At 52.3% G+C, this 25272-nt stretch overlaps 2 protein-coding genes across 3 annotated transcripts; one reads left to right on the plus strand and one right to left on the minus strand.

Moving 5' to 3' along the window:
- The first annotated feature begins 8857 nt into the window (after positions 1 to 8857).
- LOC117647366 (troponin C-like) lies at positions 8858 to 19703 on the plus strand. 2 transcript variants are annotated; one of them, XM_034389092.1, is made up of 7 exons: positions 8859 to 9086; positions 11605 to 11632; positions 15530 to 15673; positions 16020 to 16139; positions 16237 to 16368; positions 18158 to 18226; positions 19155 to 19703. In XM_034389092.1, exons 1-6 carry the CDS (start codon positions 9084 to 9086, stop codon positions 18187 to 18189), a joined length of 459 nt encoding a protein of 152 aa, XP_034244983.1. In that variant the 5' UTR covers positions 8859 to 9083; the 3' UTR covers positions 18190 to 18226; positions 19155 to 19703. The 2 variants fall into 2 exon arrangements, with proteins under 2 accessions (XP_034244990.1, XP_034244983.1); XM_034389099.1 differs by lacking the exon at positions 18158 to 18226 and having other exon boundaries at positions 8858 to 9086.
- Positions 19698 to 25254, minus strand: LOC117647250 (NCK-interacting protein with SH3 domain). The gene is made up of 10 exons (XM_034388940.1): positions 24939 to 25254; positions 24572 to 24753; positions 24108 to 24428; positions 23790 to 24029; positions 23402 to 23704; positions 23080 to 23282; positions 22895 to 22998; positions 22521 to 22817; positions 22218 to 22390; positions 19698 to 22129 (listed from the first exon to the last, which is right to left on the minus strand). Exons 1-10 carry the CDS (start codon positions 24982 to 24984, stop codon positions 21938 to 21940), a joined length of 2061 nt encoding a protein of 686 aa, XP_034244831.1. The 5' UTR covers positions 24985 to 25254; the 3' UTR covers positions 19698 to 21937.
- Between the last annotated feature and the right edge of the window lie 18 nt (positions 25255 to 25272).

A 25272-nucleotide genomic window follows, 5' to 3' on the forward strand; every position in this document is an offset into this window, starting at 1 on the left:
CGGATCCAGAAGCAGAGTGAGGGCATCCCTTGCGTCACCGGCAGTGTGTCTGTCAGCGCGGGACCAGCTGCAAAGCCTGCATCAGGGGGTGGGGGCGGCAGTGCGCGGCGTTCTAGGTCGTTGCGGTAAACAGATTCGGTTTACCATTGGCTCGACGATGTTTATGTTTACGTTGCTGCTGTAGTACGCGCACCTTCCTCCTTCTTGCCTACATTTTTGACCTTCGAGCCTAAAGCGCGGTGACCAGCTTAACGCGGTACGGGGGGAGCTTCCGGGTGTACTCACTCCAAATTGAAAGGCGGTAATATTTCCACCCTTTTGTGGCGGTACTTTTTTAAAAGGCGGGCTCCAGATTTTACCGCCTTTGGGAAGGCGGTATAGTTTTACTGCCACAAAAAGGCGGTACATCATCAGGCCAGGAGAAAAATTAGTTTTAGGTACTTGAATGGCGGTAAGAAGTTACCGCCAATTAAGAGAAGGAATTTTCATTACCGCTAATAAATATTACCGCCAATGGACAGGAGACCATTTTGTACTGCCAATACGGGGAAGTGTGGTCATTGGAGTGGCGTGGCGTCGCTTGGCGGCACGCGCTTCTCGGGGGATTCCCAAACTGACTTGGGCAGGGTAGCGAAGGCGGCGAGGGCGAAGCAAGGCGCGCTGCCCCGCGAAAACTACACGAGCGAGAAACTTCTCACCCCGTCGCTGCCGTCGCACTCCCACGCGTTGACGCGCCCTCCCTCGGCAGCTGGCGCGCTGGCGCGCTGGCGGGCTCCTGGCGCCTACACTACAACACCGCGCTCCGATCGCCGTGCCGATTGGCGCTTAATTGAGAGGCTATAAATCCGGGGCCGCCCTGGCAGGGCTGGCAGCATGACAAAAGACGCTGCTAATGGAGCACAATGAGCTTGTTGTCGCGTGGGAGCAGGACGACGGTTCATCGAGGGAGACGCCCTCAGAAGGGAAGGCAGTGCTGCGCCCGGACACACAGTGGGCCAGAAGACCGGTGTAGGCCGTCAAAGTTCCAAATGCGTTTTGAGCTCTCGAGTTGCCAAATAGGACTCGAACCGGACGTTTGGCCCCAGTGCGGCTGGCCAAGCAGGGTACTTGAAGCAAGACTTGAAGACAGTTGTTGACACCTTATCGCTGTGCGGTTGGCAGTTACGCGATTCAGAACCACTGTCTTCAAGTTTCCTGCTTGGCCAGCAGCGTTCCACAGGCGATGGCAGGCGAGAGCGTAGAGGCGTTGACAGGTAGCAGCGAGGTTGGTTAGGTTAGGTTAGGTTGTGCCGGTCGGAGGAAAAAAAAGCACGCTGACACTTTCATGTGTCTAGTAGTTTTAGGTATGTTTCAAGTTTAAAGGTCTGCTAAAATGGCGATGCAAGAAGTAGACCCCTCAGACCGCTTCTGGAATTTTGTCCGCCTCCACCGGTCTCCTGGCCCACTGTGGGACGCACGGTGGCCTCGGGCGGCGGGCAGCAGGCGGGCAGCAGGCGAACGAGGCTGCGTGGGCGGAGGGCGTCTGCGGGGCCTTTCGGCGTGGAAAGTCGTAAAGCACGGCCCGCTCTGTCAATCTCCCGCGACGAGCAGCGGCAGCAGTCGGCGGGCAGCCACTTTCCAGCCCGTTGCGTCGCGTTGCGTCGCGTTGCGTCGCGTTGCGTCGCCCTCGCAGCGAGCGACTCGAAGCGCAGCGCCAAGCAGCCGAGGCAGGCCTGTGGCAACCGTCGCAGTGGTTGCGGCGGCGGCGGTAGCAACAGTAGTAGCAGTAGTAGTGGCAGCAGCAGCAACAGGAGGGGCGCCAGAAGAAGAATTAGCGCCGGGGGCGACAGTGGCCGAGGCAGAGGCAGCGGAGAGGCGGGTGGGAACGGACCACGGAGACGGCCGTACTGACAGAGAAACTGCCACTCGCACAATTGCCGGCCGACGGACTGCCACCCTGCCACGCCGCCATGCCTCTGCCGTTTTCACTGGGGCAAAAAAGCGGGGAAGGTCAGCCCGAAATAAAACCGTGGCAAAAGCTTGCGGGCTGTGCCGGGCTGCGCTGGCTCTAAAACGCTTTTCGACAAGAAGTGTGGTGGCGGCGCGGTGGGCCTGCACACGCGGACTCGATAAAATGTTTAATGGAAGAGCGGCAGGGGAGTCTTGGGCGTCTTGAGGACGACGTCGCGTCGCCCCGCGGTGACTTTGTGACAGTGTGGGCACATTACGCCGACCCCAAGTGTTTTTTGTGCCACGCACTGAGACAAATGTTTTGATGCCGGTACTGAACTTTGTTCGATTGATAAGGCTTTGTCGCAGGTAATAAACGTTTTGGTAACCAGGTAGAAAGAGTTTCGTCGTGAACACTAACCCCTTTTGTATCCGATAAAAATCGTGTTTTGTCAGCACAAACGAACAACTTTGGTCCATCCAATCAAAATCAAAATGATGTACACTATGAAAGTGGTTCGATTGCCGCCAGTTCAGTCGTGGCTACTAAACTACTTTGGACTTAGGTTGGTGTATCGATAGAATAACACAACGCTCGACAGGACTTATGATGAATTTGGCAACATGACGAATGACGTCACTGCTGTCGGGCTGTCAGTCTAGAGGCTACGACATCCCGTCCCTTCTCAGTTGTCACGGTGGCTCAGTTGGTTCCGTGCCTGGAGGCTGGATAGTGAGACGGGTTCGGCGGGGGTTCGACTCCCGGCGATGCGCAACCAGTTTTCCCGCGCACAAATCATTTGAATGGCGAGGGAATGGACTGTGGGTATTGAATACCGGCGGGAAAGACGGATCCGCGGGCTGAGACAATTTTGCCCGACGCTGTTAAAATGATCAATGCAGTCGATCAACCTATCAAACATTGTTCGGTAGCCGGAAATAAACTTGTTTTTTACCCAGCTACTAACTAGGGTCATCGGAGGCCCATTCTGGTTTGTTAATGAGCATCAAGCAGCATCAAAAAACAACTTCGGTACTGGGAACCATACTGTTTGATTACTTCAAAAGTTACCAAACAGGTTTAGTCGTGGCTACCGAACGTTCGATTCTGGCAACAAAACTTTTCTCTCAGTGCGCCATGGCGTGGGCGGAGGGGGGAGGACCGAGAGGACGGAGGGTGGCTCGAGGTGGATAGATTGGCACCTTCGACTCGTTGGAGTCTTTGTTTTGAGCCCTTAATGCGTCCGGGCTTTTGACCACCTGCACCGATCTTCTGTGCTACTGTGCCACCCCACCCCCACCCCACCCCCACCCCGCTACAGAATTCCTGTTGCCCTTCCATAATTTCTCGCCGTTTCAGCAAATAAAGCCACTTTTTAGTGGCGGGGCTGCCGCAGCTTCCGCGCGAGGGAACCCTGCTCCGTGCCGCGGAAGATAGCGCAGGCCTCCACATTTCTCTTCGCGCGTAAACACAACACCGAGAGCGGGAAACACAATGACACACACGCGAGTCAATTTTTTCAGCACTACATTTTTGTGCGGTTTTGTGCGGTGAAGCCGATAGGCGAAAAGGGGAACCCCACTTGCTGCCTGACGGCGGCCTTGCGGTGTAGGGCGCGCCCAGCCTGGGGCCTGGGGCCTGGGGCCTGGGGCCTGCGCTTCGCCCGCTTCGCCCGCCGGCGTAAACAACGCAAAGACAATGCCGCGCGTGTTTTCGTCAACAAAAAAGTGGAAAGTGGCCGCCCCCTCTCGCCTCGCCTTTTTATTGTGTCTTTAATGGTTCCGTTCTATTTTTAATTGGGGACGCGGCGTACTCGGCGTGCTTGGCTCGCCGCGACTCGCGTTTTGCGTTTTGCGGTGCAGCGTCCGCGCCGTGCCACGTCGCGCCGCCACTGCGAAAGCCCGAAGGCCCGAAGGCCCGAAGGCGAAGGCAGACCCGGGGCTCGTTACTGCAGATTTGGGCGCGGTGGCTCCGCGTCGGATGGAAACGCAAAACAAAATGATTTGCTCGCTTTCCACTTGGGTTGAGGCCAACGTCTGTGCGTGTGCAAGTGTGTGCGTGTGTGTGTGTGTGTGTTTGAATGGGAGAGCCAGGCGCGGCGGGCCCGACTGCGCTCGAAATACGCGTCTGCCTTTCGATCGAGCGCGCGGCAAAGGCAAAGGCTGGACCGGCAGCGCGGCGCGGCGAGCCCCACGACATGGAGGCCATGGAGGCCAGGCCGCGGCAACAGCCTTGGAGGCGGGCAGGCCCGCAGCGCGCGGCCGAGCGGCGGGCCGGCCTGCCCCGTGGGCTGCAGGGGCCGCAGGGGCGGGGTGCGGAACGGACCGGAACGGACTGCATCGCTGGATTAGCAGCCTGCACCGAGCCACTCCAAGCCCAGTGCGTCTAGTCGGCCATTATAATCCCTGCGCCGGCGGGCACCTAGCGGGAGGGGGAGGCGGAGGGGGAGGCGGAGGGGAGCGGAGGGGAGGGGGAGGGGGAGGGGAGGGGAGGCGGAGGCGGAGGGGAGGGGGAGGGGAGGGGGAGGGGAGGGGAGGGAGGGGGAGGGGGAGGGGAGGGGAGGGGAGGCGGAGGGGGAGGGGAGGGGGAGGCGGAGGGGAGGGCGAGCGAGAGGGAGAGGAGACAGACAAGCTGGCTAGACGCGCGGGAGATCCTGATCTAAAATAGTACTCGGGCGTGGTTAGCACAGGCCGAAGGCTTTTGGCAGCCTTTTGGCAGCCGGTGGAAAGTGCGCCCTCCTCCCACCTCGCGCACGCACGCACGCACAGAGACACCGGAGACACCCAAGACTTGCGCACGCGCGCACCTCGCCCGGCGCCGGCCGGCATGCTCTTTGAACGTTCCCGGCGGTCCCGCGGGTGCAGCAAGTCAAGAAGTGCACGGACACTGTACACGGCCAAGGCAGCAGAGCAGAGGCTGCCCAATGGGACCAATGCTTGGACCAATGGGACGCGCGGCTGGTTCGACGACCCGGCCCCGCCAGCCCCAACAGCCCCGCCAGCCGCGGCCACGCGGACTCGCATTGTACACCTGCTGGCCGCCGCTGGCACTGACGGGGCGGGGCGGACACACACACACACACACACACACACACACACACACACACACACACACACACACACACACACACACACACACACACACACACACACACACACACACACACACACACACACACACACACACACACACACACACACACACACGCAGCGGCGCACTACTGACGCAGGTGCAGGGCGTGGAACATCCGACTGGCAGATGGACTTTGTTTGTGTGTATAAAAATACTCAAACAAAGGTACCTACAGCGCCGCTCATCAAATTGCGATTTACGCGACCGGGAATCAAAGCGGGCAGTGCAGAGTCTCGTTTTGATTTTCATTTTCAACCGAAGTCTGTCACTTAAAAAATCCCGACGTCGGACACATTTTTTATTAAACCCTGTAACGGCCAATGTGACCATATGGTTACAACTCGTGTTTTCGTCGTCAATGGTGTCAGGGTGGGCTGATATGTGAAAAAACACGTACTTGTATTTTTACAAAAATGGCCGGTCTCGGGACGGCCAAGGTGACCATATGGTCACAGTCGATTAAAACTGCTATTGCGGGCAATGCAATTCAAGTTTTGACTTCCGAAGTGTTCCTACGGCTTCTTCTTGTTCTGTTCTATCATTCTCCCAACAATTTTTTTTTCCGAAACCAGAGGTATCCCCTACAATGCAATGCAAAGTTTTTATGGACCGCACCGGGGACTACCAACGTAACCATATGGTTACAATTCTAACTTCGTTGTTAGTTATCCGATTCTGGAATGGAAGGGCATTTTGCTTTGTCAAGGACCTCAATAAGAAGAAAAACACTCTAAACAGTAGTTTAAGTCGGTGGGGAGTAGTCTGGCCGTTACAGGGTTATGACGCCTAACAGCGCTGATGATGGACGAATGCTTTCATTCAATATTTTCGATAAGCCTGTTAAAGGTGTCTTTAAAAGCGACTGTTTTTCCAGAAATGCAGGCACACATGTAGTTGAGGGAGTTTTGGCAGAGGCGGTGAACAATGTAGAAAAAATCCACGGGAGAAGGTACAGGCACAGTCTGGTAGACAATTTGCCTGGTACCACCGTACCTCAACCAGTACGGCTTTTGGGGTGCGGAGTACGGTTTTTCATAACATGGGCTCTTATAGGAAGCACGGTTTTTGGGAACAGTTGTTCTGTACACCGTGAGGTACGGTCTAGCCGTACCTTTTTCCTTGAAATGTACGGCTTTTTTTACAGTGAGCCCCATCGAGACAGCATCGGGACGCACAAGCCGCTCCCAAAAGAATTAACGGCCGCGGCATTCATTAATCCATACGTTGCGCAGTCTCTTTTTTGTTTTTGTTTTTTAATTTTTGTTTTTCTGTTTACCGGGGGAATGTCCCCGCACACTCGCTCACACTCGAACAATCGCACAGGCGGACGCAGAATGATTATATGCACCCGAGAGGCCGTGTCTGCCGAGATCCCCCCCCCCTTCCCGTTCGCACCTGCTGCGAGGCGTTCCTTCCTCGGTTGCGGTCGCTCCCCTGAAAACAATAACAGGGTGGCGGGGCGGGTGGCGGGGCGGGGCGGGGTGGCCGGGCGGGGCGGGGCCCGCGGCGGGGGCCTGGGGCTGGCTGCCCCGCGGGGGCTCGTCCCGCGGCCCGCCACCCCGCCAGCGGGTCGGTCACACACCGTCGACCCTATAGCCGCCCTGCCGCTGGTCCTGTCTGGCCCTGTCTGCTGGTTTCTCAGGAAGACTAATAAAGCAGCGCCTTGCCAAAAGTCGGGGCGCGTTCGCCGACCCCCGGCCAGCCCGGCCAGCCCGGCCAAGGCGCCTCTTTGCGCGTCGTCTTCCCTTCCGGTGTCGTGCCGCGCCGCCGCGCCTCGCCAGAGGTTTGTACCTCTGTCTCTCTCGCACCCTTCCGGAGAGCTCTATGAGTGCGACAGAGACAGGGCGACGGAACGGCTCTTAGGCTGCCAGCGAGACGGCGTGGAGGAGCTTGACCGGCGACTGATCGGGCGGCTCGCTTCGGACACTGATCCCTGTGCCGCGAGGCGCGACGCGACGCCAGAGCCTCCCTGTCAACGATCTGTCTCATTGTTTTGCTTGTTTTCGGCAGTCCGCGGTCGGGGCGGGGCGTGGCGGGGCGGGGCGGGGCGGGGCGGGGCGGGGCGAGGCGGGGTGGCTCTGCCGTCCGGTGGAACGAAAGGCGCGAAAAAGTGATGAGGAGCGGGACGAATTGGCGTCAAAGTCAAACTGGGGAAAACCGCCCGCAAAACGTCAGCCCCAAACCAGAGAGGTCCGTAAACAAATTTATGAAGATAAACAATTTTGTAGACGGACTTCCTTACCGTGAAAAGAAAGTTGGCGTACAGGGTAAAAACGAGAGAAGTGGAGTGAAGCTGGGTTCTAGACGCCACAGGGATTGAACCGCAGTGAGCGGGTCATTCAAAAAATGTCGAGAAGTAAAAGGATTTGGTCCACCGACCTCAGTATCAGGTACCAACGGCTCTACCACCTGGACAACCACGATACATGATAGAGGACGGGTGATGTCACGCCTTTAAACCGCACTGGGAGAGGCAGTGAAAGTAAATAAATGCTGGGAGTTGAACCCCGGACTTGGCCTCCTTCTGCGGTCACCTGTCCCTTGGGATAGACAACAGCCGGAAAAAAAATGAAGATGTTGGGAGTCGATCGCCGGATCGGTGTCGGCTACCGACGCCTCTGCCACCTGAACCACCACAGCACATGATTAAGACCAGATGAGGTCACGCCTTTGAACCGCACTAGGAGAAGCAGTAAAAATGCACAAAGCTGATGCGCGGCATACCACTATAGAGTACACTTCTTTGGCCGAGGTAACAGAGGCGTCGGTACCCGACTGTCCTGGAACCGGGTCCTCCGTACCATGGAGCCTTTCGGTTCTGGTTTTCCCAGAACGCCCTTTTACCGTGTAAAGAGCAAGGCAGGAGTTCAAATATTCATCCCTATTTGTTGTTGTTTGCTCTATCAAAAACCGTGACCACTGATTACCTGATCTACTTCAGATTGGATGTGACACAGTGGCCTCTCCCCTGATCAACAAAGGGATCAAAATTGGTCAATAGGGTCAAAAATGCCCCCTGGCCGTGGCTGTCAAGCGAGCTGTCAAATCACGAAAAGTGCTCCCGAACCGGTGGCCGATACTGCAGCTACACTAGAAAGGGCTCCTGGTTTTCCCAGGAAGAAAGAAAGAAATAGGCGATTTCCAGGGAGTTCCAGGGAAACGCAGGAACCACTTTTACCGTGTAACAAGCACACCGTGCAAAACCTTGAGGCACAAAGCAAGGAAATTAAAAAAAAAAAAGCGCATGCCCATTTGTACGTGCGCCCCATCGTACCCCATGCCGCACAAAACGAAACTCGTAACAAGGCAATCCGATTGCGTCGAACAAGTGGCACTGTAATTGCACAGAACGCCCTCTCGCGCGCACCCCGAAAATAATACCATCACAAACACACTCCCCCTGGCCGAGCCCCTCCGCCCCTCAATCGAGATCGTTGTTTTGCTTTTCATTTTTCTTTCTGAAGCGTACTTTTCGGCCGTCCCTTCTTCTCGCCGGTCCTCCTCCTCACCGTCCTCCTCCTGTTCCTCCTTCTGTTCCCTCCCGCCCCGAGCCGCGCAGCGCCGCGCCCCTCGCAAGCAGCTATAGCCCCCGCGGCCAGGATAGACTGTGCGGCGCGGGGCCCGCGGCCGCGGTAGGGGCGGTAGGGGCGCCCCTCCCTCCAGCGCGGGGGGCAGGGGGCAGGCCGGGCTGGGAGGGGGCGGGGAGGGGGAGGGGGCAGGCGTCGAGACGGCCGGACGTCGACATCGGCTAGACAGCGGCGCCGGCAACAACAACCCGAGAGCAGAAAAAGGAGCGAGTGGAGGGGGGAGCCAGTAGTACTGTTGTGAGAAGAGAAGGAGGTGGAGGTGTAGCTTGAGCAGCGCGAGGTGCACCCGAGCCGACGCTTCAGCCCTCATCGCGCTGCAGGACCCAGCTTCAGTCTTCTCCGGACCACACCACCAGCCACACGGGAGCTTCTAGAGGGGCTTCGCCTGCTTCGTACTTCAGGAGTAGATCCGCAACCCCAACACATCAACAGCCATGGTGAGCAGCGGCAACGGCGTGGCACGGCGTCGCACAGCGCGACCCTCTCCAGTAAAGAAGGGCTCAGGGCAAGGCCACCTGGGTGGGAGGAGAGGGGGCGCATCTGGTGAAAGTGAAAGTAAATGCGACGAAGAATAACTTGAGACGTAAAATGTTTTCGATGACCATTTGTGAGAATAATTTGTATGCGGTGCACAGTGAACAGCAGTGACACGGATGGATAACCATTGTGGAGAAAGTGATGACAGGGCGGATGAATCCATGCATTGAATGAATTCAAATTGACTTGGATGAGTGAATACTATGGGTACTTCCTTCTCGCCTTTAGTTCCGTCCCCTCGCCTAGTTTGTCTGCTCGAGACACTCCTCCAACCTTGGTGCACCTCTAGCCCGCAGCTTTGTTTAGGAACCGTGTACGGGTCAGCAATGAAGATGGCCTCTTGCCTGGTGATTGTTTTTCGATTTTTGTTTTATAACCGTCCCGCGGCGCCCGCGGCTTCCCCGTGCGTGCTTCCACCTAGCGACGGCCACTGCAGACGACTGTCGCGTAAAAGCAACGCACTCGAACAATCAACAAGGGGTCCGCAGTGCACGCCGTCGGCGTGGCGGTCTTGTCACCCCACGCAGCCCGACGCAGCCCTAGTGCAGGTCTATGGTGCAGGCAGGCGCAGTGCGGGCCGCAGCCCGGCGCACGCACACAGGGCCGCTGTGCACACCTGGGGCTTCCCTGGGCTGGGCTCGGCTGGGCTCCCCACCTGCAGGCCTGCAGACTGAAATACGGCCCGCCCCATCGGGAATGGACAGTGCAGGCACGGTGCAGGCACGGTGCAGGCACGGTGCAGGCACGGTGCAGGTGTAAGCGGCGAAGTGTACCCCCCGGCCCAGGGAACCCTCGGGTACAACTCGCCTAGGACTAAGGTACCCGGGGGTACACAACGCCTAGGCTCAATGTACCCCGGGTACCTCAGGCCTGGGGGGTACACTGAGCCTAGGCGAGTTGTACCCCGGGTACAAAAAGCCTAGGCGAGTTGTACCCGGGGTACAAAAAGCCTAGGTGAATTGTATCCTCCCTCATCCGAGGGGAGGATACAACTAGCCTAGGCGAATTGTACCCCGGGGTACAAAAAGCCTAGGCGAATTGTATCCTCTCTCGCCGAGGGAGGATGCAACAAGACGAGGGGATTTATATTCTTCCCCGGCAGGATTGTGATGCGTCAATGGTTGGTTTTTAATTGAACCTAAGGAAGACTTCTAAAACTGAATTGTCCTACCAATCCTAACCAAACCTAACGGGCTCGTGACAGATCTTACTCTACTCGCGACAGATCTGATTCTCAAAAGAAATCGTACAACCTTTCCTAACCAAACCTAACGGGCTCCCCTTGGATGAAGGAGGATACAATTTTGCCTAGGCTTTTTGTACCCCGGGGTACAATTCGCCTAGGCTAGTTGTATCCTCCCCTCGGATGAGGGAGGATACAATTCACCTAGGCTTTTTGTACCCGGGGTACAACTCGCCTAGGCTTTTTGTACCCGGGGTACAACTCGCCTAGGCTCAGTGTACCCCCCAGACCTGAGGTACCCGGGGTACATTGAGCCTAGGCGTTGTGTACCCCCGGGTACCTTGGTCCTAGGCGAGATGTACCCGAGGGTTCCCTGGGCCGGGGGGTACACTTGTCCGCCGACACAGGCACGGTGCAGGCACACAGGCCGGCCTTGTTCATTGCTCTCTCGTTCTAATTGCCGACACTGACCCCAGACAACGCGACGCGATGCGACGCCGGGCCTTTGTTGTTCTTGTCGTTTTTGTTGGTGGCCACACTGTGTGCCACACTGGCCTGCCGCCAAAAGGGCGTGTGCGGAGAGGGAGGAAGCTGCAGAGCATTGTGGACGCCACGCACGCCACACGCCAGGCAACGCCAGGCAACGCCATTTAGTGCTTCCTGTGCTGGTGCTTCGCCGTTTCACGGAAATTACGGCAGCCGTCAGGGATCCCCGGGAAGTGACTGGTTCAAAGTTTGAAAAAAACCTTGCCGAGTGGCAATGGGTGACCCGCGGTGCGCGTTCGATGATTTGGTCCCCGTTGGGGGCGTGGCGTGTGGGGGGAGCCAAAGCCCGGCTTCGAGGACGCGTGTTGGCGACGCAGCTCGGCCCGGGGAAAGGGCCTTAATAAAAACGGTAGAAATGAGGTAAAAGGGGAGGGGGGTGTGAGCCCAGACCGAGGGCTGGCCGAGGGGGCTCAGCATCGCCAGTCAATAGCCCCAGGCAAATTGAACCCGACTGGCCGGCCCGGCCGCACCAGGCGAATCTTTCCAACACTCGCATCGTCGCTGACTGTCGCACTCACGGGGCGTCCGGGGATGCGAGAGCGTGCGAGAGAGACAGAGCGACACGGCTCTTCGAAGCCGCTCGGCAGCCCCACGCGCGTCCTGCTGCTGGTGGCCAAGGCCGCCTAAATCATACACCTCTTTCAACCGTTTCGCCCTCCGCTAATTTGCCTTTTTTGCTTTTTTTGCAGGATGATCTTCCCCCAGAACAGATCGCTGGTGAGTACTCGCGCCAAGCGGTCGTATGATGGCAGCAGTGGCCCCCGCGCCGGTTCAGGTTCAAGCACCCCGGCAGTGAAACCCTCCATATTTTCCCCTCTTTTGAATGACACGCCGAACCCGGAGCGTGGTGCGGCGTAGCAGTGGCCACGCGATTCCCGGCAGCCCCCCGGAGCGCAGCGCCGCAGTCCACACGCCCCCGTCCCGCGAGGCCCTCCGCGAGGCCGTCTCGGGTGTCGCGGGGATGCCGTCGCGCGGTGCCTTTGCGCGGCTTGCTCTGGACGGGGAGGGACGGGCTGTGCGCGCTGCGCAACCGAGTGCATGACTCCGCCGCGCGACGGCCAGGCCCTTGCTCGGCCAGGCCGTCCCGTCGCGGCTGCCTCGGCGGTTTAATGCGCTTTGAGAGCCATAAATCTGGCCGGCAACGAGAGACCGGGACTCTGGGACTCTGGGGGCCGGGCGGCCGGCAGCAGCCAGCCAACCAGCAGCCGGACCAAAGGGGATGACGTCACCGCTAACGCCACGCCTCGCTATATTAAGACTCCGATCGCGGCGCCCGGCCGGCCCGCCCCGGGGCAAGTGATCCGCTAGCGCTACGCGACGCTACGCGACGCTACGCGGGGCGCGACGCCCCACCAACGCCACCACCGCCCAGAGCCACTAGGGCGTCCACGTCGTAGGCAGACCGCCGACCCCACCGCCTAGCGCCCCGCCGAGCTTTCGCAGCAGCGTGCAGCTCCTCCATGCCCTGCCGGCCGACTCCACTCCGAACTCCCTGTCCCTCGCGCACTCGGAGTGTCCCACGGGCGCGAGGAAGACAAAGGCGCTGTGAGGCATCGACGGATCGGAATCGCCGGCCTGCAGGCGTGGCGCAGCGACGGCAGCGACGCGGCCCACCCACGCCCTGCTGGCAGTCCCGCCGGCAGTCCCGCTGGCAGTCGACACTCTAGTTGGCACTCGTCGGCGTGGATCTGATACGCGGGAGGCGTGTCAAAAGGCCTTCCGTTGCCACCTCATTCAGAGTGGAGAGCGCGCGCAGCGCTCACACGCCGCCACCGCCACCACCGCGACCCACATCGACCGTATTTTTAGGAAAGCGCGACTCCGCCACACCGCGGCGCGACCGCGGCCGCCCGATTTCATTAATCCCTCCGCTTTTTCGCTCGTCGCTCCGTTTTTCCCGGCCATCTCTCAGCGTCGCACCGCGCCGAGGCCCGTCCGTCTCCCGCCAAAGGGGGGGGGACACGCACCGACACCGACGGGGAGCTGCCAACCCCCGCGGACGGGGCGACGGCACGGCTTGGCAACGCTTGGCAACCGAGAGGGAATATGTTGTGATACAGCGGGAGGAACGAACCCCTGGGCCGCGCCGCACAGCCCCGCGAGCACTGCCCACTCTCACAAACACCCCCCGCCCCCTCTCTCTCCCTCTTTCACACACACGCGCGCGCACACCCGCTGGCTGTTTTTTCCGCTCATTTAATTCGCACGCCCCGTCATAATAATCATCTCGGATGAAAAATTCGGCGCGGCAGGTGCGCGGCGTGGAAGCGAACGCAGGCCTGCTGGCGCTAGCTGGCCGCTGCTGGGTGTTCGCGACGCGAGCGCGGCGTGGCCAGGCCAGGCCAGGCGTGGCCGCGACCGCCCGGCCGCGCCCAGCCAGCCTCTAACCCTCTAGCCGCACCCAGCCGTGCCGATCGGTATTTCGGGGCGAAACTGGCGGAACGCTGCCACGCCGCCATGCTGCAGTAAATGTCACCGGGTGGCCGAACACCGCGTTGACGCCGTCCGCCCTACAGTGGGCCAGAAGACCGGTGGCGGCGCCCAAAATTCTAGACGCGTTTCGAGCTCCAGAGTCATTAAATGGTCTCGAATCGAACGTGTGACCCCACCAATGGGTTCCTCTACGAATGAGAAAGCAATTGAAGGGGTCGGAATCCATTGGTGGGGTCGTGGGGTCGGAATCCATTGGTGGGGTCACACGTTCGGTTCGAAGCCGGTTTACCGACTTTGGAGCTGAAAACGCGTCTTTTGAATTTTGGCCTCCTCCATCGGTCTTCTGGTCCACTGTGCTCTCGACGCTCTCTGTCTGTCTGTCTGTCTGTCTGTCTGTCTGTCTGTCTGTCTGTCTGTCTGTCTGTCTGTCTGTCTCTCTCTCTCTCTCTCTCTCTCTCTCTCTCTCTCTCTCTCTCTCTCTCTCTCTCTCTCTCTCTCTCTCTCTCTCTCTCTCTCTCTCTCTCTCTCTCTCTCTTCGCGCCCCTGGCCCTGTCTCTTTCTCCCTCATGGACAGCCACAGGCGCCACAGGTGCGCTCTAGGGACGATAAGGGCCGAGGGTCGACCCAAGGGAGGCCCATTCAAGCGGGCCGTGTCTCACGCCCTGCAGCCTGCCAGGAGGCGCAGGGGACGCTCACGCAAGCATCGCCCTGGGAACTTTCCAGCTAATGTCCTCTAATGGGACTCGCATCGAGCAAACGATGCGAGCAGCGAGGAATCCATTAGCGCCATCACGTGTCTGATTCGAATCCTGTTTGGAGACATCCGAGCTCAAAATTCGTACCCGGTTCACCGGCATCTTGGCACGCCCTCCAAGCCGAGGTCCGTGGTCGTGAACGTGGTCGTGAACGTGGTCGTGAACGTGGTCGTGAACGTGGTCGTGAACGTGGTCGTGAACGTGGTCGTGAACGTGGTCGTGAACGTGGTCGTGAACGTGGTCGTGAACGTGGTCGTGAACGTGGTCGTGAACGTGGTCGTGAACGTGGCAGGGCTGGTCAGCCTCGCGGGGTCCAAGACGTAGTGCGGCGTCGCCGTCCCTGCGGCCCTGTGTGGGAGGCAGCCTTTGACGATCCCCGCGGCCGCGGCAGGCGTCGGATCTATTTCAGGGCCTCCAAGTCGAGGCTGCCCGACGCTGCCCCGCGCCACGCCCCCCGCCGCCACGCCCTACATTTGGTCCAGTGGCCGGCACTCTGCTTGGGTGATTCGGCACGACCCGACACTGTTATTCCACTTGCGATGCAGAACGCACTTTCAGCGCGATACAAATTTCATCGCTCTTTTCTGTGATGATCATTGCAAAAAGGTGTGATGAGCTGCTGCATCGCAGAATTTTGCAATGATCATTGCAAAAAACTGTATTGAATGCAGATTTTGTGTTGTCATCATCGCATTTTTGTGCAATAATTCCTACTTTCATTGCAGAAATGTGCGATGATCATTGCAAAAATTTGTGATACAAAAGTCATCGCATCTGGGGAGCAATGATTCGTGGGAATCACATTTTGGATATTATCGCACGTTTTTGTGTTGAAATCATTGCAACTTGGATAACAGTGGAACAAGAAGCGCCGTGCCGGCAAGCAGAACGCTTGCTCTGTCTCGTTCCCACTCGTGGGCGTCCGGTAGTACAGCTGCGAGAGAGACAGAGCGACGAAAGCTGTGTGCGGACTGCGGCAGGGATGATGCAGGGGCGAGGCAGGGGCAGGGCGCGGCGGCGGCCAGGAAAAAGAAGTTAAGTGCGCGTAGTGCGCGCGCTTGGAAATCTTATTTTTGGGGCGGGGTTGGCGGCAATCAGTCTCGGCTGCGACTCTGTGACAGATGAGTCCGCGTCTGGCGCCGGCCAAGAAGTGCAGCGCGCGCCACGTCGGGGAGGAGAAGCGGAGAAGCCGCGGGGAAGGCGGCCGGCCGGGGAAAATAGATTCGTGTAAAAGCAGCAAGGCCAGCCGCGCGCGAAACGCCAAACGCCAGCAATGTTCAGGCTGATCCATTTCCCGTGCGGACGTCTGTCCTTGAGCGCGCCTCCCATGGGGATGGTCGTTGCCGACCGATTTCGCCACAGTTTTGCCCAGGGGAAAATGTCCACTAGCGTGTTGCTGATTGAACCTCTCCCTGTTGTGTTGCAGTCCTCCGCAAGGCCTTCGATGCCTTCGACCGCGAGCACACCGGCTCCATCCCCTGCGACATGGTGGCGGACATCCTGCGGCTCATGGGGCAGCCCTTCAACAAGAAGATCCTGGAGGAGCTCATCGAGGAGGTCGACGCCGACAGTGAGTGCCGTCTCCGCCTTGCCGCCTTTCCCAGTGGGCTAGAAGACCGGACCAAAACCCAGAGTCGCTTAGCAGGACTCGAACCGATCGTGTGACCCTGCCAATGGATCGCTCTCCGAACGAGGAATCCATTGGTGGGGTCACACGCTCGGTTCGAGTCCTGCTAAGCGACTCTGGAGCTCGAAACGCGTCCAGAGTTTTGGCCGTATGCGCCGGCCTTCTGGCCCTGCCTCGCACCCCGCCTCGCACCCCGCCTCGCACCCCGCCTCGCACCCCGCCTCGCACCCCGCCTCGCACCCCGCCTCGCTGTGCGCTCGTGATGCTGATGCACTCGTTCGGCCCGCAGAGTCCGGCCGCCTGGAGTTCGAGGAGTTCATCACCTTAGCCGCCAAGTTCATCGTGGAGGAGGACGCCGAGGCGATGCAGAAGGAGCTCCGGGAGGCCTTCCGGCTGTACGACAAGGAGGGTAAGGCGATGGACTCCGCGCTGGATGGTACGCGCTCACGGGGCCGCCGCACCCCACGCCCCACTGTGTGGTCAATCATGGCTGTCCTTCTGCGCAGGCAACGGCTACATCCCCACATCCTGCCTCAAGGAAATCCTGCGGGAGCTGGACGACCAGCTGACCGAGCAGGAGCTCAACATGATGATCGATGAGATCGACTCTGACGGATCCGGCACCGTCGACTTCGACGGTCAGTCCCAACCTCCGCCCTGGACTTCCCCGGCTGGGCCGCGGGCCCCAGGGCCTGGCGTCCGGGCGGTCCCAGGCCCCGGGGCCCCGCGGCCGCGGGCCGTGCCGCCTCAGAAGCGCCGTGCGTGTCGCTACACCGTGCGCCTAAATGACGGGGCACGCCCTCCAGGGCCGCGCTCTCAACGCGCGCCTCCCCCGGACGCCGCTTGAAGCGCGGTCCTGGAACCGCGCCCCGCGCCCCGGTGTCAACGGGTGGCCGAAGCCAACCGAAGCCAAGCGACGCGGAGCCGATGAGGTTGTCCTTCGGCCACCCGGCCTGCACTGGCCGCGCCCCGCGCAGCGCCGCATTGGCGAGCCGCAGTACTAACACACTTCTGCAGGAGGGCTTCCCTGTCTCGCGCGCACTCTGTACTCGCCCGGCCTCAAATTCCTCGTCGGAGAACGAGCAGTTTCGGCCGGGCGAATCCCGGAGGGCCCGGAGGGGACGCGGGGGAGGATTCGGCTGGGCCTCGGGCTGGGCCTCGGGCTGGGCCTCGGGCGGGGCGCGCCCCCATCCCCTTTCCCCAGAGAAGCGGCTGCTCGAAGTGGTGTCGATGCGTCCGCGAGACTGCGACGCACTGCGACGTCCTTTGGGGTGGGGGAATTTGAATCTCAAGCACCACTGTTCGGACAACCCTCCCCTCTGGGACAGGCCGAAGAAGACGCCCAAGTCCGCCCCCGCATCATCCTCGCGGCGCCTCGCGGGTCTTCGTGTCGCCGCTCGTCGCTCGCCGCCGGACGGCTGGGTCCAGGGTCGGAGAGCACTGCGCTGGGAGGGGGAGGGGGAGGGGCGGGGAAGTACCTGGCGGGGTGCCCCACGCAACTCTCTGATGGCTCCCAGTCCCGTCGGGTAGCTCGCTTTCGTATCTTTATCCTACAGTGTGTACGTAATTATGTGATGTTGACAAAGCTGCATCCTCTTATAATGCGCCTGGCTAAGATGCGACGCCAATTTGACGAGAAAACCGTCGTTTGGTGCCCAGTTCGACCTCTGTGGGAAGTGTGTGGAAAACTCCAGGCAGCATAAGTAGTTGGTGTCTCATTAATAGCAGCTGTCAATTCACAGAAATTTGTTAGTTGTTTATTTACGTTTTGTTTATTTCTAACCCTTGGCTATAAAAAATAACATTATAAACTGTGAAGTAATTATGTGGAGCCTTAATTCATGGAATTGTGAATCTCTTCTAAATTTATTTTTTCTCATATAACCTTTTTTTGTACATTTTTTACCCTTGTTTTTTTTCTCAGAGGGTCTGTGTTTATGTATATTTTTTGTGTTTGAAATCAATGTTTCAATTTATTGTTCTGACATCAAACAGCCAATGTTAGCAGATCTGACTCCCCTCCAATTAATTCTGCAAAGCCACCCAGGGAAAATAACCTCGCGCTTGTAGTTAGTTCGCTCACTGCTTTCACTTGCTCAACCTCTGTAGAATTTTATTGTTTCCACTTTTTTCTTTTTTTTACACAATTTTATGGTGCGAGCTATTTGTAACCAAAATCAAATAAGCTCAAAATTTTTGCACCTTGCCCTGAAATTTTTTTTCTTGGAGGAGAATTTTTGGTCCTTGACTGTGGAGAGTAACATCATCTTTCTATTGAAACATCCTTGTTTCCTAACTACTCACTAAAATCGTATTCTACAAGGGGTTATACAAGCGTAAGTAGCTTGTGAACTAACTGAGTGAGGCGCGCTTCAAGCTCCCTGTCATTAACACTATCATTATGCTTGCTTTGTGTGCTTGTTACAGAATTTATGGAGATGATGACCGGAGAAGTCTAGTTTGGTGATCGTATCGTGTGCAAAATATGACAAAATGGTAAGATGTTAGCACTAACAGTAGGCACGCCTGTATGCAGCTCATTGTAGTATATGTTGTGTGAAGTTTGTGTCTTTTGAGTGACTCACCCTAACAAAACAAGAGATTTTATCCATGCACGGTAAAACCTGAATTGTCCTCGTCTTCATCGTCGAAGAATGAAATTATGCTTCGATGCTTTTAAAGCAAGAAAGATACGTAAACTTCTTGCCCTGCACGTATGCAATAGAAGAAAGTCACATCTTCTATCTTCCTCTGCATGGTTCATCTTAAAGTCCTTCTGCAGTGATGAATATTAAAAATAAGGTGATGCAACAATAATTTTTATTGTGCATGGTACCATAAAAGCTGTAGATCTAGAAATCTAACAAATTTTAAAGCATTCTACTCCATTAAACTGACCTATTTAATGGCACCTGAAATGCGGGACACTGATTAGACATAATACTATGATCAGTGCTCATATAGATTCAGAGGATCTAAAAAGTTTCAACCCTCCCTTTCTTAGTTTTAATCTTTGATATAGCTCGCAAAAATTTGAAGCATGTAGAATTAGCGTCTGTGGACCAGATAAGGCTGAGACTTTTGCTCAGTAATAAATAAATAAGTTTTAATTATTTTGATGTTGTAATGTTTTGGTATTGTTATGCTCTGAGGCAGTCTTACATTTAATACAAAAGTGCCAAACCAATCAATAGTATAAAACTGAAAAACAAATCTACCATTCTTCAATTTGCAGCTATGTGCAGAAACCACCTGAAAAACTTGCTTGAATAGTTCCATTAAGTTGATTGTGCTGTATAAAGCCTCCAAGCAGTCTCCTTCTTTCACAAAGCATCTTGTTAGAAGAAAAATGTTCCCATCCCCTCCTTTGTTGTTAGTGAGGATATGCTTCCCGGTTTGTAATTTTGAATTATGCCTGTTCCAGAATTCATGGAGATGATGGTGGGTGAGGAGTAAAGTGGTCCTGCTCTGAGACACTCATTTACACATGGTGATCATACACTCCACCCAATTCAACAGCCTCCCATGAAGATCAAAGCCCTCACTCACTCTTTTGAACTATCATTTTTGTCAAAACCTACCATTATCATTCTTGACTGTTTTTAATGTATGTATTATGCCTTATTCCGTAACATTTCTTACTGGGCCTAATTGTGATTGTGGTGTATGTTTAGTATTGAAATGGGGAGAATGTTCCATTTCTGTAAGTTAAATGTAAGTTGCCTTCTGAGAACCAAAGCACTCTCAGAAGCTGGCACACTTCAACCATATTTATACTTCAAGAGAGTAGAAAAAATTAAATCACTCAAGGAGCAGGAATGTTCGAGAATCGTTTGCATATCTGTTTATACAAATATTGTTTATCTTGTTTTTATGATGTAGCCAGTTATTTTTACATTGCGTGTATCCCTCTCATATTTTGACTACAGTATTCCAAGAAGAGAATAAAATGTAATAAATTACAAAATTTGTATAGAATTCTATTTATTAATCCAGTATACATGGTTGTGCACATAGAAATAGCAGAATGTATGGCATTACAGAAACAAGTTCATTTGTCAATCTGACAAATCAAATCATTTCTCCAACACAAATCATGGAAACATATGGATTTCATCATGTTTCTTTGATACAATCTTTCAATAAATGTTCCTAATAAAATATGTCCCTGCCAGTAAAAGAGTCTAATAAAATACTGTAGTTCCTAACAAATTACAAGTAAATTTTGAGAAATGCACAGAGAATGAAATAACTACATCACTACGATACATTACAGACCAATGGTATTGAATTCAAGGTGGGAAGTGACTGACATTGTGCAATAAATAAAAACATAAATGCAGTCCATTGAACAAGCAATGAAGAGATACTGTAATCACACAAAAGAAAGACAACAGTTGGATCACATCTTACTGCCATTAGAATGGGCAACCATGAACAATTATACTATTCAACAAAAGTAGGCTACAAAATCTGGAAAAAATAAATGTTGTTTTAAAAATTGGAAACCTGTAAGTACAGAGGATCTGATTGAAATACTTGAAGCGAGGTGAATTGGCACCATATGGACCACTTAAGCACTATAGACAACTAATTTGCAGAAAACAAATGACTAGGATAGATGCTAACAATTTCCACTTAATGGGTCTTAGAAGGAACATATGTGATGAATAATTTTACTTTGCCTAATACTCTGAGAATGTATTGACCCTATCTCTTAACATGGATGAACTACTATGTTCTTGTTTTGAAGCAATCATGTTACTAGGGAGGCAAAAAGAACATTTGGTAATAAATGTAAAAAAAAAAGAGTTTGGCAAGCATCAAGGAAGGTCCTTTTGAACAAAAGGACACCCAGCATGAAAAGACGGAGAATGATACCCAGGGGGAGAATCCAGAGGAAATGAAGAATTGTTTCCATACAAAACCCGACTGCCAGCAGTCTCATGAAATGTCATGGTTCATTCAAAAAGTGAGAACAGTAACATTCAAGTATCGAATTAAATGATTACGCAATTAACTTTGATCAGTCTACAGTCAACAAAAAGAAACTTAATGTCATACATCACAATAACTTATGTTGCAAAATAGAGTTTAAAAAATGACTTCAAACATGAGATTCACCTTAACATTTGACAAAATTTGTCTTTGTGTCATTTGAAAAAACAAACAAACAAAAAAACTATAGTTAAATAATCACAGCATTGCTACTCAATACAAAGTCAGCACCCATAACATAAACATTAGGAAGGACTAGCAGGAAGCAGGATAACATTTTGAACAGTCACAAATCAACAGTAGTACAACATATAAAATCTTCCACAGACGTAACATTTTAAAATCATGTCAAGATAATAAGAGAGCACCGCAACTGTGACGATTACCAACAGCTCAGGCAGGCGGTGTGACATAAACAAACTCTCTCACCAACATGGACATTGTGGAGTCAACACTTTGTTCAGAGCTCAACAGAGCTCAAAGCTTACGGGACAACATCTGAGAGGTTCCATCATAAAATTGGAAATCAAATAATTCTAAAAGTTACTTTTTAAAAAAAAAATGGTACAAATAGGTAAAAATAGCAGCAAATTAAAAAAAAAAAAGTTGCAACAATGGCAAGATGAAAAATATGATTGTATGTGAGCAATGTGTCACAAGAATAATTTTGGTCTGATTACTATAAACAATACATTCAACATTTAACTTGTGCAAATTTCTGATTATAATATTTGTGGCGATACACTGACTTTCATCATTCACAAGGTGAATAAACCTTGAAAACACTGAATAAAATTTAGATAAAACATCAATGCTGCTAACACAAACACAAAGACATTACTCACAGAATTCCAAGTTTGATGTGAGACATCATGGAAAATGATTAATACAAAGTTTCAATACATTTAATATTGAGAGATGTTGGCACTTGAGAAAATTGGGTTGGAATGTTATTCCTATAATAAAAGCATGTCAGGTAGCTTAACTTTGTTTTTGACACTTGAGAATCAAACACTTCTATTACAGCTTGAGAATCACATCCCGAACAGTTCTGACCTACAAATTTTTGTGCTGCAGCAACAAGAACAAAGAAACATGTTTGAAGAGATATTGAAAATTTTGATTTTCCCATATCCCTTAGTTAACTTTTATTTTGGTTTCCTTCTACTGTCCTCTTTAGTATAAGCCATCAAAAACCAAAATACAGGATTAACGTTTGAAATAATTTGGGAATTCATTTGAAATTTCTCTAACCAGCATCTGATCGGGTTGACTAGCTTCAGTTTCTTCACAAAATATACGAGTGAAACACTTGAGCAAATCTTCTCGGCGATGTTCATGTTCTGAATATGGTGTGTTCCGGAGAACAAGCCGACACATTTCCAGGTACACACGGCGTCTCTGGTAACAATATGAACAAAATAAAAATCATAATACTAATTTCATTTAAGGACATAATCTGCAATACACAAATCATAATAAAACATACCTGGTCTCCAGGTGGCAAATCAGCAAGTCTTCGTAGTGAAATATCCAACAGAACTCGAGTATCATTTGTGTAAAGAAGAGCAGCTGTTTCAGCACGGAGCAGCACATCAATTATCATTTTTAGAACAGCATGAGGAGGCACTGGTAAATGATCAAGTGTGCGAATGGGGTCCTCTGTAAATACAAAACAATTATTATTCCTGTAGCCACTTTAAATTTGATGCCCTTCCCAACTCCCTACTTGTGAACTGCTAATCTGCTAATTATCTAACAGCCAAATTTCTTTCTATCCTGTTTATCTCACCTTCTCGGTTAACAAGAAGAAGCAACTTTTCCAGAAAAAGTTTGGCAGTAGATCTTTGGGCCAGAGCTTCAATGGTTTCATTAGGGAGGTTCTCATGATTAGTTCCCGGACGCCACTGCAGGTTGTAAGCTAGAACCAGCTTGAAGAAAGATTCACTGACTTGCTCCAAACTAACACTTCGATTAGCTAGAAGCAGATCAGCAGCAGATTCTCCTCTGATACTCTGCTCCATTTCTTTGACATTTTCTCCCTCCAGAATTGCCAACAAGAAGGAAATAAAATCACGGCCAACATGTTCTGAATAACAAACACAAATGTTACAAATCTGAAAAATTAAATCCTATTGTAACATTTGGAACAGAAATTTCTTTTACCCAAATGGGGAACTGGCATTGCCTCTCCCATGCTGTAGATGGTAGTCAACAAGGAAGCAGACTGGACAAGACGAGCATTATTACAGGCACTGCTCCGCATGTCCCTACAACAAAAATTAGTTTGGTGGCAAACAATTTCTTTCCCACTTGAGGTACCATAGTCAATTTTGAGAATAAAAGTTTACCTTGCTAGCTCCATGGGTAGAACAGAGGCTAACAAAATGGACACAATGTGACCATCCAGGACACACATTGCTTGAAGCACTTTCAAAACACGAGCACGCAAGTCCCATCGGGTTTCCATTTGATAATACAGAGCAACATTAACCACATACTGGTATTGCTCACTTGAAAGAACATGCCGACAGATGTTGGGATCTGCATTAGTCTGCAAAAATTATACAACTTGGTTAAATAGGTCAATAAATAAATAAATAAATAAATAATAGTTAAACAAATAAAAATACAAGACATGACTAAATTTTTATGGGTAGTGATTTTTCTTACCAAAATTGATGCAATTTCTTCCAAATATTCACTGATGATTGATTGATCTTCATATAGTGCCCAGCTGCGTTGTTGCTGATCATCTTTGCACTTTGTCAGTTCTGACAGAGCAAGATCAAGTCTACGTGCATCAAGACTAGACTCAAGGGCTGAGTTAGGAGTCGGCACAGGTCGAGACACCAAATGTAACAATGTGTCAACAGGAGGACAAGATGCTGTTCCCAGCAATCGATGAAGCTTTGACAAAACCACACTAACAGCAATTCGGCTTTGGTCATGGTTCAGTGATGTATGTTTTCGCACCTAAAAACAAAAAAAGGAACAAAATAACTACAAAGAGCCACAAACGTGTACATCATTTTTTAAGTTAAGTTGATGATATACAAACCTCTTGGAGTATTTGATATGCTTGGACACTATCCACAGTTGGCCAGCATGTCTCCAGAATGCTATCGGATTGAGATGCACTTGTCGAAAGACTATCTGCACTACTGGCTACTCCATTAGCTGCAGTTTCCTGGAAGGCATTACTAGAATCCCAGTGGCCAGATTTGGGATTTTGAACTTTTCTTCCACACTCATCAAGAGAAGAATGTCTTCGAGGTACAACAGGACTAGGAGTTTTTGCCTATGGAAATATGGAATCACTCTTAATATAATGCAAGGAGAAGGGCATAACTTGTGCGAGCAGATTTAGGACCCTTACTTTATTTCCTGCGCTGACAGAAAACTTGCTCTGACCAAACTTTGGCAGCATTGCAGCTCCTCCAATGGCAGGCACAGCACCACAAGGCACAGAATGGGGAGTAGTGGCAGGAGAGTTCCCTCTATCTGGGGAAAAGTCTGCCGGTGGGGGAGGCCCATGCTTGGAAGACAACTGACTCTCCTCAGCTTGTTTCCTAATACTGGCTAAGTGCTTGGATAGATCAGAGCGCTCCTGAGAAATACTGTCGCCAGAAGCTTTGTGCTCTTCAGCTAAAATTTTTTCACAAGCTGAGACAAAGTCAAGAATTTGAGATGGAGAAACCTAAGAAACCAAAATGAATTTATTAAAACAGTTTATCAGAATTAGGAGTCAATTTTGGATTTTGTTCATATTGTGAGAAGAATTTTGCATGTTGACTGAGAGGTAACAACTGTTTATTGAGTTCTAAAATAAGTCACATGTACCTGAATCTTTGTGATGTAGTTGGAAGGTATGAAGCCTACTTGTCCTTTCCGATTGACAACCTGCCACCATTGTCTTTGCTTCTTGTTGGTCGGATACAACACAAATAATTCTTTCTCATTAAAGCTCAAAGTCTTTGCCAGTGTGGCTTTGAAGTCATAAAGGGCTTGCAGCATTTCACATCCTGTCAAACACCAAAACCAAACATTTAAACAGGTGATGAATGAATGAATGATTATTCTTATGAATGCTTCATTCATCAGATTAAAACAAACAATATGAGGGCTCTTATATCATGTCATTGAGTATTTGCAAAAGAAATGATGGAGAAGTTTTAGTAGAACAACAAGATATGGGAGTAGTCCTTACCTAACCTTCCATCCTTCTTTGAATCAGAAACTTTAGCGTCGGACATGGTTGACTATTTTTTTTAAAAAATGGACCAGATGCCAATTGTAACTATTGAAAACTCTCAGAACCGTAAAATACGATGCGGTTGTGTAAACATAACACAAAAGTCAACAATCCAGCAGACAGTATTTTATCTTCCTTGAAAATTGCAACAATAAGACCTTCTACGAGGCTAGGCATAGAAAAAAATCAGTTGACAAACATACTGTTTCTAAAAATGCGATTCAAGCTGATGTATGTACCCAGTTTTTAAATTTTTTTGTTATAGCAGAAGAATTTGATTCCTGTTTTA

This window comes from Thrips palmi, unplaced genomic scaffold, assembly GCF_012932325.1.
Source record: "Thrips palmi isolate BJ-2018 unplaced genomic scaffold, TpBJ-2018v1 HiC_scaffold_10, whole genome shotgun sequence".
Classification (NCBI taxonomy): domain Eukaryota; kingdom Metazoa; phylum Arthropoda; class Insecta; order Thysanoptera; family Thripidae; genus Thrips; species Thrips palmi.

Bases quoted from the DNA above. Each gene is read 5' to 3' on its own strand.
- LOC117647366 (XM_034389099.1), top strand. The intron at 11,633-15,529 runs GTGAGTACTCGC...GTTGTGTTGCAG, and splicing joins TCCCCCAGAACAGATCGCTG to TCCTCCGCAAGGCCTTCGAT. The intron at 16,369-19,154 runs GTCAGTCCCAAC...TGCCTGTTCCAG, and splicing joins CGGCACCGTCGACTTCGACG to AATTCATGGAGATGATGGTG.
- LOC117647250 (XM_034388940.1), bottom strand. From the start codon at position 24,984: ATGTCCGACGCTAAAGTTTCTGATTCAAAGAAGGATGGAAGGTTAG. The intron at 22,999-23,079 runs GTAAACTTTTAT...TTTTTGTTGTAG, and splicing joins CTACCCATGGAGCTAGCAAG to GGACATGCGGAGCAGTGCCT. The intron at 22,818-22,894 runs GTAAAAGAAATT...TTTGTTATTCAG, and splicing joins AATGCCAGTTCCCCATTTGG to AACATGTTGGCCGTGATTTT.